The 15876-nt window shown below is 42.5% G+C and overlaps 1 protein-coding gene across 1 annotated transcript in view; it reads left to right on the top strand.

The window, feature by feature from the left end:
- Positions 1-15876, top strand: part of rnf17 (ring finger protein 17) — a 61816-nt gene that overhangs the window by 45678 nt on the left and 262 nt on the right. The window contains exons 26-36 of the mRNA XM_055230735.1: positions 3727-3886; positions 6059-6170; positions 12047-12210; positions 12372-12491; positions 12563-12643; positions 12728-12850; positions 13255-13311; positions 13496-13603; positions 14838-14958; positions 15373-15508; positions 15614-15800. Of these exons, the coding sequence (XP_055086710.1) occupies positions 3727-3886; positions 6059-6170; positions 12047-12210; positions 12372-12491; positions 12563-12643; positions 12728-12850; positions 13255-13311; positions 13496-13603; positions 14838-14958; positions 15373-15508; positions 15614-15800 (1369 nt within the window). The remainder of the gene's footprint in view (positions 1-3726; positions 3887-6058; positions 6171-12046; positions 12211-12371; positions 12492-12562; positions 12644-12727; positions 12851-13254; positions 13312-13495; positions 13604-14837; positions 14959-15372; positions 15509-15613; positions 15801-15876) is intronic.

Raw genomic sequence — 15876 nt, 5'->3', positions numbered from 1 at the left:
ATCCGGGGCCGGGTCGCGGGGGCAGCAGTCTAAGCAGGGACTCCCAGACTTCCCTCACCCCGGACACATCCTCCAGCTCCTCCGGTGGGACCCCAAGGCGTTCCCAGGCCAGCCGAGAGACATAGTCCCTCCAGCGTGTCCTGGGTCTTCCCCGGGGCCTCCTCCCGGTGGGACATGCCCAGAACACCTCCCTAGGGAGGCGTCCAGGAGGCATCCTGAGCAGATGCCCGAGCCACCTCAGCTGGTTCCTCTCAACGTGCAGGAGCAGCGGCTCTACTCCGAGCTCCTCCCGTGTGACGAGCTCCTCACCCTATCCCTAAGGGTGCGCCCGGCCACTCTGCGGAGGAAGCCCATTTCAGCCGCTTGTATCCGCGATCTTGTCCTTTCGGTCATTACCCAGAGCTCATGACCATAGGTGAGGGTAGGAACGTAGATTGACCGGTAAATCGAGAGCTTCGCCTTCCGGCTCAGCTCCTTCTTTACCACAACGGACCGATACAGCGTCCGCATCACTGCAGACGCTGCACCAATCTGCCTGTCAATCTCACGCTCCATCCTTCCCTCACTCGTGAACAAGACCCCGAGATACTTGAACTCCTCCACTTGGGGCAGAGACTCACCACCCACCCGGAGAGAGCAAACCACCTTTTTCCGGTCGAGAACCATGGCCTCGGATTTGGAGGAGCTGATTCTCATCCCGGCCGCTTCACACTCGGCTGCAAACCGCCCCAGTGCGTGCTGCAGGTCCTGGCTCGAAGAAGCCATCAGGACAACATCATCTGCAAACAGCAGAGATGAAATCCTGTGGTTCCCAAACCAGGCCCCCTCCGGCCCCTGGCTGCGCCTAGAAATTCTGTCCATAAATATAATGAACAGAACCGGTGACAAAGGGCAGCCCTGGCGGAGGCCAACATACACTGGGAACAGGTCTGACTTACTGCCGGCAATGCGAACACAGCTCCTGCTCCGGTCATACAGGGACCGGACAGCCCTTAGCAAAGAGCCCCGGACCCCATACTCCCAGAGCACCCCCCAAAGGACACCACGAGGGACACGGTCGAATGCCTTCTCCAGATCCACAAAACACATGTGGACTGGTTGGGCATACTCCCATGAGCCCTCGAGGACCCGATGGAGAGTATAGAGCTGGTCCAGTGTTCCACGACCAGGACGAAAACCACACTGCTCCTCCTGAATAATAATAATAATGGAATTTTTTTTCCACCCATTATTTTTCTCATAAACCATAAAAGCTGCAGTCATGTGACTTTCTCACATTGTGCCCCATCCCAAAGAAGGGTCAGGCCCCATTGGCCTAATGAAAATCAAAGTTCGAGGGTGCACTACCGAGTCGTCTTGTTATTTTTTCTTGTGGTCTTCGGTGACAATTAGAACTTATCCATTTCTAATTTTTGATACCACTCACTGCCATGTCGAGGCGTGTTTACTACTTGATTTTTGCCATTTTCCGGGCTCCGGACACGGTTTTAATGAGTCCCTTGCCAGAACATTGTGCCAGGCTCGGGCCTAATAATAATCTTTTTTTTCATTTTTTCACGGAAAAAAATACGATATAAACGAATGACGGGACTTTGTCACATTGATCCCCGTTATGAAGAAGCGTAATTTGAAGCGAGCATAATAGAGCCATCTTAAATGATAGAACATGTAATTAGTCAAGCTCAGAAATGTGCAGGCATGCTTTATTGGATCCATTCAGATTTTACAATGTTTATGAAAGATAGAATTTTTTAAAATTTTTCCAACAATTGACGGTTTGTTTAAAAATCACCATGACCATGCCCAACATTTTGTTTAAATTCTTATTTAAAATTGTATGTCTTTTGGCCTAGCTCGAAGTGTTTTAGATGAAAACTGTTTCAGGAAATGTAAAAAGATTACGATGATTGATTTTGTCAATTGTTTGATGTTGTTTGATCCAATATGGCCGACTTCCTGTAGGGTTTAGTGCGGGGCCATAATATAATTTTTTACATGTCCTGACGTGACCTATTTTTGATACCAAGTGTCGTTTATCCGTGATGACATTTTTTCTGGGCCGGGCTCAGTGTTCTTGCACTAGAGCAGTGGTTCTTTACCTTGTTGGAGGTACTGAACCCCACCAGTTTCATATGCACATTCACCGAATCCTTCTTTATTGAAAAATAAAATATGATTTTTTTTCAATTTCAAGACACATGTATATTTTACTGGTGCACAAAATGAACCATGCATTAACACCACTGTGTTCAAAGAATAAAACCAATACATTGCATGAACATGCATACCGTTTCGCAAAGACATGACCTTTTTTAATACTACCACATGGAAATTATTAAAATTTTTAACCTTATGTATTCCAATAATGAACTTACTGTATTTTATTGTATTTTTTAACATTTTAACACACACCGTAACTCCACAACCAACTGTGCTTTCATGTAAATTCATGTCAAAGCAGAGGCATGGGGCTCTTTAAATATGTCACTGTCATTACGGTACATTTGCTTCCGTGGTCCCTCGAAGATGTCCAATCAGAGCGCAGTTGTCGCCGGGATCCTCCCAGTCAATGCCGGGGTATCACTCTGGTGAATTAAGACACAGCATGAGACACGGCCAAAGTGCCCTTAAACGCTTGCTGTGTTCGAACGGCGCATTAAAGTCGGGCGGGTACTTCGATAGGCACAAGGGTGCATTTGTCAAATTGGGACACGGCCAGCTTCTGGAGACGCTCGCAGTCCTCAAATCATATGAGTCGGGTACGTGTCTTGATCTCCGCCGAACCCCTGAGACTGACTCACCGAACATCTAGGGTTCGATGTAACCCAGGTTAAAAAACACTGCACTAGAGTGAGGCAGACGAGTCGCTCTCCTCACACATTTGTGCTCGGACCCTAATAATAATAGTACTAATATAATCATTTTTTCTATTTTTTACGGCTAAACTATAAATGTTAGAATTATGTGATTTTGCCACATTGTTCCCCGTTATGAAGAGCCTCTGTAAATTCTTTCCCAAGTCCATGACAAATAGATTGACTTTTAGAGAGCCATCTTAAAAGATAGAGCCTTAATTTGCATGTTACTACATCCAGCCCAGTAATGTTCATGTGGCTTCATTAAAATCTGACGTTTGAGAAACCTAGAATTTTTTTAATTTTTTCACAACAAAAAAATCAAATCAATCAAAAAAAATCACCATGACCATGCCCAACATTTTAGTTAAAATGTAATTGATAACCTTTTATTTATTTATAGGGTTTAGGGCAGGGCCATCATAGTATTTTTTTCATGTAACCTATTTTTTTAAAGTTTTGTTTGTCTACGATGACATTTGTCTGGGCTCCCATTGGTGTAGTTTAAATCGAATTTTTGAGGTGGTACTACTGACCCATCTTTCAATATTTTTTCTCAGGGTCTTCACTCAAAATTAGAGCTCACTTAACTATAATTTTCAATACCACTTGCACATTGTTGTTTACTGCTTGACTTTTTTACATTTTCCCCAAAATTGTACAATTAAAATAGGGCTTTCGCATTAGTGCGAGCCAGACATGTCACTGACTCACCCTGCTTGCACATTTGTGCTTGGGCCTTAATTATCAGTACACACATTACACATTGAAAGTCTATTCAACTTTGAGGATTATAGTAAGAACTTCTGATTAAAAGTCATTTGGACTGGTAAAAGAAGCTACTTTCATCTCTGCTGCTGTTGTTTTCTAGTGCTGCTGGTTCTGTGGTGAGCCCAAAGGAAGCAGATGTCCCAGACTGTGAGAAAAAAAGGACTCTTCCCAGTAGCTCCAGCAGTACTGCTATGTCAGCCAGCCCCCTGTCAAGCCTTCGGCCCAAACCATCCCCACGCTGCTTTAGGACCATAGAGATGGTGAGACATCACACACATATCCATATGACATGAATAACACGGGAGACATGAAAAGGAAACAAATGAAATTGTTTACTAAACAAATTCCGTATCCCTCCTTTTTTCATACTCTGCAGGAGTCGAATGATGCCTGCATTTCATGTCTTGGTATTTGGGAAATGCACTGTTCTGACAGGGCAGGGCCACCACACCTGATACAATATGAATGTAGTCTGTGACGGTTCACTATTCCATCAGTGTTGTGGTCAGACCCACGTTGAAGTGTGTTCCAGAATATACACATGTGGACAAAATTGTTGGTAAGAAAAACTCACAGTGGTCACAGAAATAACTGACAAAAGTAATAATAAATAAAAAATTCTATGAAATTTAACCAATGAAAGTCAGTCATTGCTTTTCAACCATGCTTCAACAGAATTACTTAAATAAATTTACTCATGAAACAGGCCTGGACAAAAATGATGGTACCCCCTAGAAAAGACTGAAAATAATGTGACCAAAGGGGGACATGTTAATCCAAGATGTGTCCACTAATTAGCATCACAGGTGTCTACAATCTTGTAATCAGTCAGCGTGCTTATATATAGGGCTACAGGTAGTCACTGTGCTGTTTGGTGACATAGTGTGTACCATTCTCAGCATGGACCAGAGGAAGCAAAGGAAAGAGTTGTCTCAGGAGATTAGAAAGAAAATTATAGCCAAGCATGTTAAAGGTAAAGGCCATAAAACCATCTCCAAGCAGCTTGATGTTCTTGTGACAGTTGCAAATATTATTCAGAAATTGAACATCCATGGGACTGTAGCCAACCTCCCTGGACGTAGCCGCAGGAGGAAAATTCATGACAAATCAAAGAGACGGATAATACAAATGGTAACAAAAGAGCCCAGAAAAAGTTCTAAACAGATCAAAGGTGAACTTCAAGCTCAAGGAATATCAGTGTCGGCTCGCACCATCCGTCGTTGTTTGAGCCAAAGTGGACTTAATGGGAGACGACCAAGGAGGACATCATTGTTGAAAACAAATAATAAAAAAGCCAGATTGGAATTTGCCAAATTGCATGTTGACAAGCCACAAAGCTTCTGGGAGAATGTCCTATGGACAGATGAGACAAAAATTGAACTTTTTGCCAAGGCACATCAGCTCTATGTTCACAGACAGAAAAATGAAGCATATCAAAAAAAGAACACTGTCCCTACTGTGAGGAGGCTCTGTTATGTTCTGGGGCTGCTTTGCTTCATCTGGCACAGGATGTCTTGAATCTGTGCAGGGTACAATGACATCTCAAGACTATCAAGGGATTCTAGAGAGAAATGTGCTGGCCAGTGTCAGAAAGCTTGGTCTCAGTCGCAGTTCATAGGTCTTGCTATAGGACGATGACCGAAACCACACAGCTAAAAACACCAAAGAATGGCAAAGAGGAAACCATTGGACTATTTTAAAGTGGCCTTCTATGAGCCCTGACCTAAATCCTATTGAGCATCTTTGGAAGGAGCTGAAACATGCCGTCTGGAAAAGGTACCCTTCAAACCTGAGACAACTGGAGCAGTTTCCTCACGAGGAGTGGGCCAAAATACCTGCTGAGAGGTGCAGAAGTCTCATTGACAGTTACAGGAATCGTTTGATTGCAGTGAGTGCTCAAAAGGTTGTGCAACAAAATATTAAGTTAAGGGTACCATCATTTTGGTCCAGGCCTGTTTCATGAGTATATTTTTTTTAAATAATTCTGTTGAAGCATGGTTGAAAAGCAATGTCTCACTTTCACTGGTTAAATTTTATAGAATTTTATGTATTATTGCTTTTGTCAGATTCAAGTTATTTCTGTGACTATTGTGAGTTTTTCTTTCATTAACCGACGACGGCATCAACAGTTTTGTCCACGTGTGTATAAAGTGTGCCTGGGATCCAGAATAATCACTTCTTCAGTACTTTATGAAGATGTGAGACTGGTCACCAGTGAATCTCCCCAACTTCAGATTGGTGTCATTGACATGTGGATTAGCCAATCAGAGTATGGACTGTCTCTAACAAAACAAATATGGGAAAAAAGATTGGAAAAAGTATCAGAGGACTGAAAAACATTGCCGATTTCTGCAGAGTTAATGAGTGAAGCATTAAAATCTGTTAATACAAAACATTAGTAGGACATTAAAAGTCACATTGTGTTTTTGTAGATTCAAACTCCATTGTACCATGCCCCTGAGCTGCCCTGCCCTGGTCACTTACTCATGACCATATCTGCCATTGGAGAAGATGGAACCATTTATGCCCGCACCCCAAATGCAGGTAAGCAACTTGGCCCTTCAGCGCTGCCTCATCCAGAGATCTTTCTTCTGCTTTTGCACTTACTATGAATATTTATGACAAGGCAGGCAAGTTTATTTGTATAGCACAATTCATACACAAAGTAATTCAAAGTGTTTTACAGAATAAGAAAGACATTAAAATCTCACAAATCAAAACATAAATAATCACAAATAATCATCATAAAATTACCATTAAAACAGAAGAGTGCAGAATAAAAGCCTTACAGTCATATGTGCAGCTAAAACTGAACTGTTTTGAGCCTTGATTTAACCCCTTACCATTCCGGGTCATTTCGGTGAAATTGCCTTTGTTCTGACCTCTCCAAATTAAAATGATAACCATTATTGAACCCTCAGCAATATATACACAAGTTTGGGGTCTTTTTAAAGGAAATACCCTATAGTTTTACCCACAAATGTAAGTATCATTGTAAGTATGTCTGCTAAATATTTATACACTTTGGAACACACATAAAATAATTTTTCTCATCCTCGCCTACATTTTTTTGTTAAAATGAAGGCGTAGAAAGTTGCAGCAGGTAGCTGGGGACAAAAATACAATATATCTCAACTAAAAATATTGTTGATCACTCACATTTCAAATTTGAGGTCAATATCTATAAAAATGAGATTTTTACACTAATTTTATCATCAGTAAGTCCAGGCCTCTCAAAACCTATCCAAATGAAGACATTTGGAGAACATTTGGAAAAAATGCGATAACTTTTGAATGCTTCAACCCACAGACCTCAATGAGGGCTCTACTAAAAGCTCACACTTAGAGGAATCTTTATTTGCACACCTAGCTGCTATTACTGATGTACATTTATATAGCATATCAAAACACAATATAAAATGTATATTTGTATATAAGATATTGTCAAAACAAGTGGTATGGGTCAAAATAATATATTTACAAACCACACACTGCAAACAGTGAACAAACACACACATACGTCAAAATGTAAACAAACACACGTTGCAAACTGAAAACACTGTACATGATTATCACTGTGTGAGTCATTATTCGACAGTGGCTCAGTGGTTAGAGCGTTGGAAGATCGAGTCCCACTCAAAACATAAAGTCCTCCACTCCTGAGTCTATCATGACATCTTCACTCGGTTCCACGAATTGCTCCAGGCCTGTCTCATCTTCAGGAAGACTGTTCCAGGTTTTAACTGCATAAAACTGAAACGCTGATTCCCCATGTTTAGTCCTGACTCTGGGCAGTGGGCACCAGCAGGAGGCCGGTCCCTGAAGTCCTCAGAGTGTGAGATGTTTCATATGGCACTAATATATCGGAGATGTACTTTGGTGCTAGGCTTGTACACAAGCAGAACTGCTTTAAAGTCTATTATTTGAGTTACAGGAAGCCAGTGCAGAGACCTGAGCACAGGACTAATTTGGAGAGGCCAGTGAGCAGGCCGTTACAGTAGTCTAACCAACTGGAGACAAATGCAGGGATAAGTCTCTCTAAGTCTGGCTTTGACAGTATACCTTTGATTTTTGCAATGTTTTTAGGTGGTAAAAAGTTGCAGATGTTATTGATTTGATGTGGCTGTTAAAATTCAAGTCTGAGTCCATTATTACTCCTAGATTTCTAGCCTGATTTAAAGGTTTTAGAGAGACTGGAGGTGACTGCTGACACGTTCTGTATGTTTCTGTGGGCCAAAGACTGTGACTTCAGTCTTATCTGAGTTTAGCTAAAGAAAGTTGTTTTGTATTGCAGTGGTAGATCTATATCTCACCACTGAATATGGACCAGTGGATTTACTCTGAGTGTCATGTGCATAATTTTGGTAGGCCACATTATTGCTGCAATTAGGCCAGTTAATATGTAGCATGTAGAGATTGAACAGGGGTCCCAGGATAGGGGCCCCCTGGGGCATCCCACAGGTCAAGGACATTGAATTTCAACAAAGTACTCCCTGTTAGATAGGACTTGAACCAGTTTAATGCCATACCAGAGATGCCCATCCAGTCCTCTAGTCTCTGTAAGAGGGTCCCATGATCCACAGTGTCAAAGGCAACACTCAGATTTGACAGGATCAAGGACTGAGACTTTGCCTGCATCAGTGTTCAGGCGGATGTCATTTGTCACCTTGATAAGAGCAGTCTCAGTGTTGTGCTGGAGTCTAAAACCTGATTGGAAAACACCGAAGGAGTTGTTAATTTGGAGAAAGTTAATAAGCTGTTGATAAACAGCTTTTTCAAGGACTTTGCCTAAAAACTGCAGATTTGAGATTGGTGGGTAATTGTTCAATATTGTGGCATCAAGACTGCTCTTCTTTAGGAGAGGCTTGATAACCCCAGTTTATGAAGCTCTTGGGAATCTTCCAGATTGAAGTGACATCTTAACTATGCAAGCGTGTGGTGACAGCAAACTGTTGAGCACAAACTTTAGAAATTTGGTGAGTAAAACATCGAGGCATCATGTAGATGAACTCAGACTGGTAACGATCTCTTGGACAGTTTTGTCAGTTACAGCTGTAAAGTGAGTCAGCACTAAGTGTCTAGGTGGGCGCTGGGTTGTTATTTGTTTTGTGGAATTGATGGCGTTTTTAATGCCCTTGTCAACCTTGTCATTAAAGAATACTGCAAACTCATTGCACTTAGATGTGGAAATTAGTTCTAATGGCAGCGGAGCTGGAGGGATTGCTAATCTGTTTACTGTTGCAAACAGGACACGAGAGTTGTTACTGCAACTTCCAAAAATGTCAGAAAAATACCTTTCCCTTGTTCTACATAAAGTGTGGTTGTACCTGTGCACCTTTTCCCTCATAATGAACCTGGAGTTTTGACTTGCGCCATTCCTGATCAGCCCTCCGGCATTCCCTTTTTCCGGCATTCCCTTTTCTGTGCCCTGACTGAGTCATCATTCCTCCATGGCACTTTCTGCTTATCTTTAACCATTTTAACCTTGATTGGGGCATTTTCCAAGTATATCATTTCCATGAACAGTGCACCTGTGTTATCATTTATGTCTCTCCTTCGAACAACTGCTGGACCAGCCGCTGGTTTTGGAATAAGAGACAGGTCAAAAAAGACACAGAAATGATCAGATAGAACATCCAACACATTGACATTTGAAATATTTACTACTTTTGTGATGAGCAGGTCCAGAGTGTGCCCACTGTGGTGGGTGAGCTGGCTGACATGCTCAGTTAGAGTAAAGCAGGGGTGTCAATCATGCGGCCCGGGGGCCACATCCAGTCCGCCTACAGACTTGATCAGCTGATTTGTAATAAAAATACACTCAGCAAAAATTGAATTTTTTATTTATTTATTTTTCTGATTGCTAGCAAAATAGCATCATCTTCGAAACCGTAATAATGAACCTTAATAAAACAAAGCTGCACTCAAAGCTAGTACACAAGCACTTAAATAACATTTTGAAATTGGCAGCTACTCAGGATAATGATGCTTGATATTGATGCTCTTGTGCAGGCTAAAAGATGCCAAGTTTCTGGATCAAAAACAAAGCATGACTAAATCCTGTAAAATAAAAAGGTAAAATGCTGATGATTTTAGGTCTGGATCTTTTTTTGTTTGTTTTTATGTGCAGAATGTTGAGTTCAAATCATTTCTGTATTAATCTGCACATGCTCTGATAAAATCTAAATGTTTTGTTGTTTTTTTTCAAAATTACTGTATTGAGTTGTACTGCACAAAAATGAGACGGTTTCAGGTTGTTCTTAATATTTTATAAAGGAACAGTCCTCTTCAATAAAAATATTTTACATGTTTCTCTGCACAAATGTTTCTACTTATTGCTAGTATTTATGTTGTGAATTTTCTGGTCCGGCCCCCTTGAGATCAAATTAAGTCGTATGTGGCCCCCAGACCAAGATGAGTTTGACACCCCTGGACTAAAGGTTTCAAGGACAGAACTGAGCTCTTTAGCGTTTCTGTCAAACACATTATCAACATGTACTATGTACTGTACTGTACTGTATTAAAATCACCTGTAATGACTAAACCATCAAAGTCAGTGCATACGACTCAATGCATCTCGGTAAAATCAATAAAACTCAGACAGTGTTGGGGAGGTTTGTATATGACTAAGTAGAGTATGGAGAGTGAATGTTTTAGCCCCATTTTAAAGGAAACTCAAAATATGAAAACACCCCAAATGACAACCTGTGAGTGACCAGATAATCTCTAAAAAATGCACACACACCTTCACCCGTTTTGTTTACTCGTGTTTCATATTCAAATTTGAAGTTGGGTGGAGTTGATTCCACTAGAATTGCGTTACCTGTGTTTTTGTTGAGCGATGTTTTGATTAAAAACATATAAAGTCAAGATTAAAAGAAGAGATAAAACCGTTAATTAAAAAGGACTTGTTACATAAAGATCTGACATTGAGCACAGCAAGTTTCAGATTAGTTTTCTGTACGGTTGGATGTTATCTTCTTACGGGGAATGTGAACTAAATTTCTCTGTCCAAATGTACTGTTAATCAGTCAACGTGGTGTAAGTGTAGATATAGCTCCACCACAGGGCCTCAACATATTATCTTTATCATGACTGTATTTCCTGAGAGAGCAGAGGCCCTGTGTGTCCCAGCTCTTGGTGATAACAGCTCTAGGGGAAGACAGGAAAGGGTGAGTAGGGGAAAGTTTGGGTGAGGGACCAGGTGAGGGCAGAGGAGGTGGAGCAGGGGAGAGTTTGGGTGAGGGCCCTAGGGGAAGTGATGCTGGAAATTGATCCTTCATTTGGGAAGGTGGTGGTGCTGCTCATGTGTTCTCTGGGGGAAGTGGTGGTGCTGATGAATCCTTTGCTGGGGGAGATGTTTGTGTTTCTGGTGGTGACTCCTTTGCTGGGGTAGGTGGTTGTGGTAGTTGTGGTGCTGCAAGTGGTGCTGACACATTGGCTTGGTCTCTGGCTGGCGCACCAGGAATGCTTCTCTCATTCCTTTTTTCTCTCATTGGCCCAGGACCCCCTGTCCAGGCCGGTGCCTCAGAGCGTGGAGGAGGTTATCCGTCAGCACTCTCACTCCACCTCTGCTCAGTTACGGGCCATTTCCCTTGAACAAGTCCTCTCGTTTCCAGAACAGATCAAAGTTCTCAATGTAGTGCAGTCCTCTGGCTGCACATGTGTTGAACAGCCATGTGTACAGCTGAAGCAGCCGGGTAAATTTGTTTATCTTCCTTCTGTTTATGCTAGGAAGAGGTCTACTGATGAAAGTCTTAACCTCCACTTTATCAAGCTCCTCAAATCCCTTTTCAGTCCGTTTGATTCCGGTGTCTACACCCACGTGCACAATCAGCTGTTTAACTCCTTGGTGTGTTGACAAAACGTTTAGGAAGAGTTTTGTAATCTCAGAAACCGTGTGAATGGGATACGAGCAAGTTTGGATTCCTCTGGGGCTCACATCTCTGATAGCACTGTCTCCTAGCAGCAGCGTATGGCTATGATAGGTTAAATGTAGGAGTTTTAGAACCTACGATATACCACGTGAGTCACACACACTGACGTGAGTGTGGAGCCCAATGTGTCACTCAAGTCTAGGAGTTGGATCCACTCAATAAGAAATCAAGTCTGCTGTGTGGGACAATTTTAGGTATCCTTGGCTAACTCAGAGTGTTATATCATCTAACATTTGACTATATTCAATATGTAAATATTGTCAGATGTTAACTATATTGTGAAATGGCAGCTAATATCTAACACATCTTCTAGATGATTATCCACCACAATTTGTCCAAGTAAAATAAAGTGTTCAGTTCAGCAGGAGGCCTGAGGGCCGAAAACAATATAAATTGGACTCCCCTGTTCAACTGTAGAATAACAATAAAAATGTTCAGGGTTACAGAAAGAGCTGGAAGCCTATTGTTTATAACTGTGTGCAGAGCGACAGTTGGAACAGCTGAAGAAGATGATCCAGCAGAGCATGAAGTTTAATCCATGTCAGAAAAACTACACGTGGAAGAGCGTTGAGGGCTGTGTCATCTATGGACCTGACATGCTCTGGCACAGAGGGCAGCGGCTGGAGGTGCTGGGAGGCCACGTCAAGGTACAAGACAACTACACAAGACTACACATGACCCTTTCCAAATGTAGCCATATTGCATTTGTGTGCACAAAACTAAGTCCATACTTGTGCATTAGTACTCTATGAAAGCAAACATGATACTGGTATGATGCTGGTCTGATATTGGTATTGGGCCTTTACAGGTTCAGTACATTGACTATGGGCATGTGGAGAGCATCCCTGTGGTGCATGTTCACCCCAGGCTGCTGTGTGAGGATGTGCCTCAGCTGTGTGTGCCCTTCCAGCTTCATGGCATCGCACCGGTAAGACCCAGTGGACCACAAACCAATCCCACATCAAGATGCCCTGTTAACTGTTCCTGCCTTGTGTGCAGGTGGGAGGGAGCTGGCAGAGAGAGGCTGTGGCTCTTCTCTCAGAGTTGTTGCTGAACCGCTGTGTGGATGTGCACATTTTGGTAAAAATTTTGTCTTAAGCTTAAATCCCTTAGTACTTGTTTGTGTCCACAGTAAACATAAGGTGTACTGCGTGTGATGTGCAGGAGCTACCCACAGACCCCCGAGGACCTCTGACTGTACAGGTGTTTGTGGACGGCCTCAGCCTCAGCACCATCCTGAGTGAAAACAACCACGGCTCCCTGGAGTATATGGCCCTGCCTTCCCAGGTCACGTGTGGGGGGTCAGGGCCATATGGGATGGGGGATGGGATGTGGGATGGGAGGGGAGGGGCCTTCATGTTTGTAGTGTTTGAGTAATTTTTAAAAGATGTGTGAGTGGGGGAGTTACTCAGCTGTCATGGTAACACTATATAATCTGTAGCTGTGGTTCGAGGTCAAGAAAACCATACTGTCAAATGGTGTATATAGGTTTAGTCAAGAAGGTTGGATGAAAACTTCATCACACAATACAGGTACTACTTTGCTATTAATAACTGTACATAGGTTAGGTTAAAACATTAGAGTAAACTACAAGAACAGTAGATGATGAACCAGAGTGAAGCTTTACTGTAACTTTACATATACATATCTGCTTGAGCTTTACAAAGTACTAAGAGCCGTGTGCTCCACAGGCAACCTTTGGTATTTCAGCACCAGCTTTCCTGGACGACTGGGATATTGACATTGAGGTAAATCTGTGTTGTACGTGTCAGCGTGTACACAGTCTCTCATCTGCACACCATAATGCAGATGAGAGACAGTGTTTCTGCTTGTATTCCCTTTCCAAATCTCAGACTGGGTCATGTTTGCATCAAAGCATGTTAATGTTGACAGCAATACAATACAAAGAGTGAGGCTGGTGTTGTGTTTAAGGGTATGCTGGAGGAGGAAGAGCAGCAGCTGAGTTCCTTTATCTACCCAGACTTGCCCACAGGAGAGAACTTCCCTGTCAGAGTAAAGCACCTGCGGACACCCAATGAGGTACATTATACACTCACTACGTTTTAGAGTTTGATATCCATTTTTTCATGTCATACCATCCCCAAATTATATGCCAATAGACTGTATTATTGCCTCTCCCAACTACTTAAGCCAAGACATCTAAAATACATCATTAATTGATCAACATTTGTGATAGTAAAGAAGGTTTGAGGTTTTATTGTGAAACATAATGCACCCCCCCCCCCCCTTTCACAGCACACACAAAACTCTGCATGCGTGGTGGCCACACGGACAACGCACATTAAGACGTCAAATACACTATTAGATCATATAGACACCTTACTTCATTTTGTGCCAGATGCACAGGACAGATGCACCTTTTTCAGTCCCAAGCACAAGAAATTACGCATCTAAAGATCCATAATCTACTGTAACAATTTCATTGATTTTCATCCATGCAACTAGTAAACTTGATGTAAATTTATACATTTAAGAGCTAAACCAAACAGTCACCCACACACGGATTTAAATAGAATCTGAATTTGGACTTGAAAGTGTTGTTTTCAACAATATTAATTAAATCAATTAACAGGATTCTGACTGTAGACCTCCATCCAGAGGACCTTGCCCCACAGATTTTTTATGCCTTAATGGCACTTTCTATCAGTTGTTCCCTTAGTTCATGGTCTATTACAGATCAGAGTGAAACGCTTCAAAGACATTTCATCGCCAATAGATTTCATTTCTACTTTGAAATGAACTCGCTTCATCTAGTCTCTGCTCTACTCCGCCTCTGTAGGTCAATTAGTAGTTTAAACATGTCACAGAAAACAGACTAACTGTTGACATAGGCCTACATATACAAGGGCGTAAATACCATAGGCATATTAGATGTAGTTTGTCTGTGAATGTGTTGCCATAGGCCCCATGTTTGGTTAGGATTACACACAACTGTAATGGTTAAGGGTAGGAAAAGGGATCTTTAGTGTAACAATGCCAACTTTTGAAGTGTTGCGTTGAAAACAGGAGCCAGGAAACTGGACTTTGGTGGTCTTTTGGCATGGCTGCTGTTTATTTACTTCTAGGGACCTGTGGATGGAGTAAGTCTTGTGAGGGTCCTTCTGGGTGGAGGTCTGCAGCGAGATCCCTCTCCAAAACACACTGAAGCTTGGTTTAAATTGGACTAGGCGGGACTGGGATCAATGACTACTCACTGTTGCGAATCTTACTGTTTATTTGAAGAAATGTTTCACTTGAGTGAATGTGTGTGCAGCTCTTTCTGTGGCTACTGGAAGGATTGGACACAAAGATCAATGGAGAGACTTTGGACGATGCTCTGATTAGAATCAACACAGCCATTGATAAAGTCCCACGGCTCAGCAGCTTCCCCCGTGGTACCACAACACCACCCACTACTACTACTATTACCACCACTCTCACACCACTAGCCACTACTACTCTAACCCCACAGTACCACTCTCGCATCACCCACTACTTCTCCAACTCCACAGTACCACACTACCACTGTTGAGAACTAAATATAGTACTGCGAAAACGTATGTTCAGAAGGCTCTAACGAGGAAAAATAAAAAATACTGTGGCAAGTGTATCTAATTAGTGATAAATGCAATAACAAAGTTGTTATTAACCTACAAATCTGTTTGAATGCAGGTATTCAGGATTGTGTAATTTAATACATTTTGTACAGTATTGTTCCCCACACTAGCACAGTCACTTCCCTTCAGTGCATCACTCAGAAGCCTGCCATTGTAGCAGGCAGCTCAGCTCCAGTGTGTGCTTCTGTGCAGGATGTCCATGTCTGGCTGAGTACAGTGATGGCAAATACTACAGAGCTCTGATCATGGATATCAGCAGTGTGCAACCCCTCCTCCTCCTGGTTCACCATGTGGACTACGGCTCCGATGACACACTGCCCCCTACCAAGTACTGTATCCTGTAGAATGTGACTGCAGTTGGAACTAGTCAGGCTGTGCACTTAACCACACGTTTTCTCTTTCATATTTGTACATTTCTGTTTTACTCACCCAGACTGCGTCAGATGCTGCCTGAGCTCCTTCCGTTTCCCACCCGCGCTCTCAAGGTGAAGGTGGCAGGTTTCAAGGCTTCGTTGATGAACAGGGAGGAGGACATCCTGCCCTACAGTCCTATGTGGAGTGTCCAAGCAGCCATGGATATGCTCGATCTGCTGTGTGGCTACATCACAGCCACTGTGGTGGTACGAGTACATGGACTCATGAAAGGCTCTGATTGGCCTGAGCAAGTGATGTGTAAGTTCTGTGTTTTTGTGTGTT

This window comes from Periophthalmus magnuspinnatus, chromosome 21, assembly GCF_009829125.3.
Source record: "Periophthalmus magnuspinnatus isolate fPerMag1 chromosome 21, fPerMag1.2.pri, whole genome shotgun sequence".
Classification (NCBI taxonomy): domain Eukaryota; kingdom Metazoa; phylum Chordata; class Actinopteri; order Gobiiformes; family Gobiidae; genus Periophthalmus; species Periophthalmus magnuspinnatus.
Note: the sequence above shows the minus strand (reverse complement) of the source record. Positions and strands in the feature narration are given on the sequence as shown.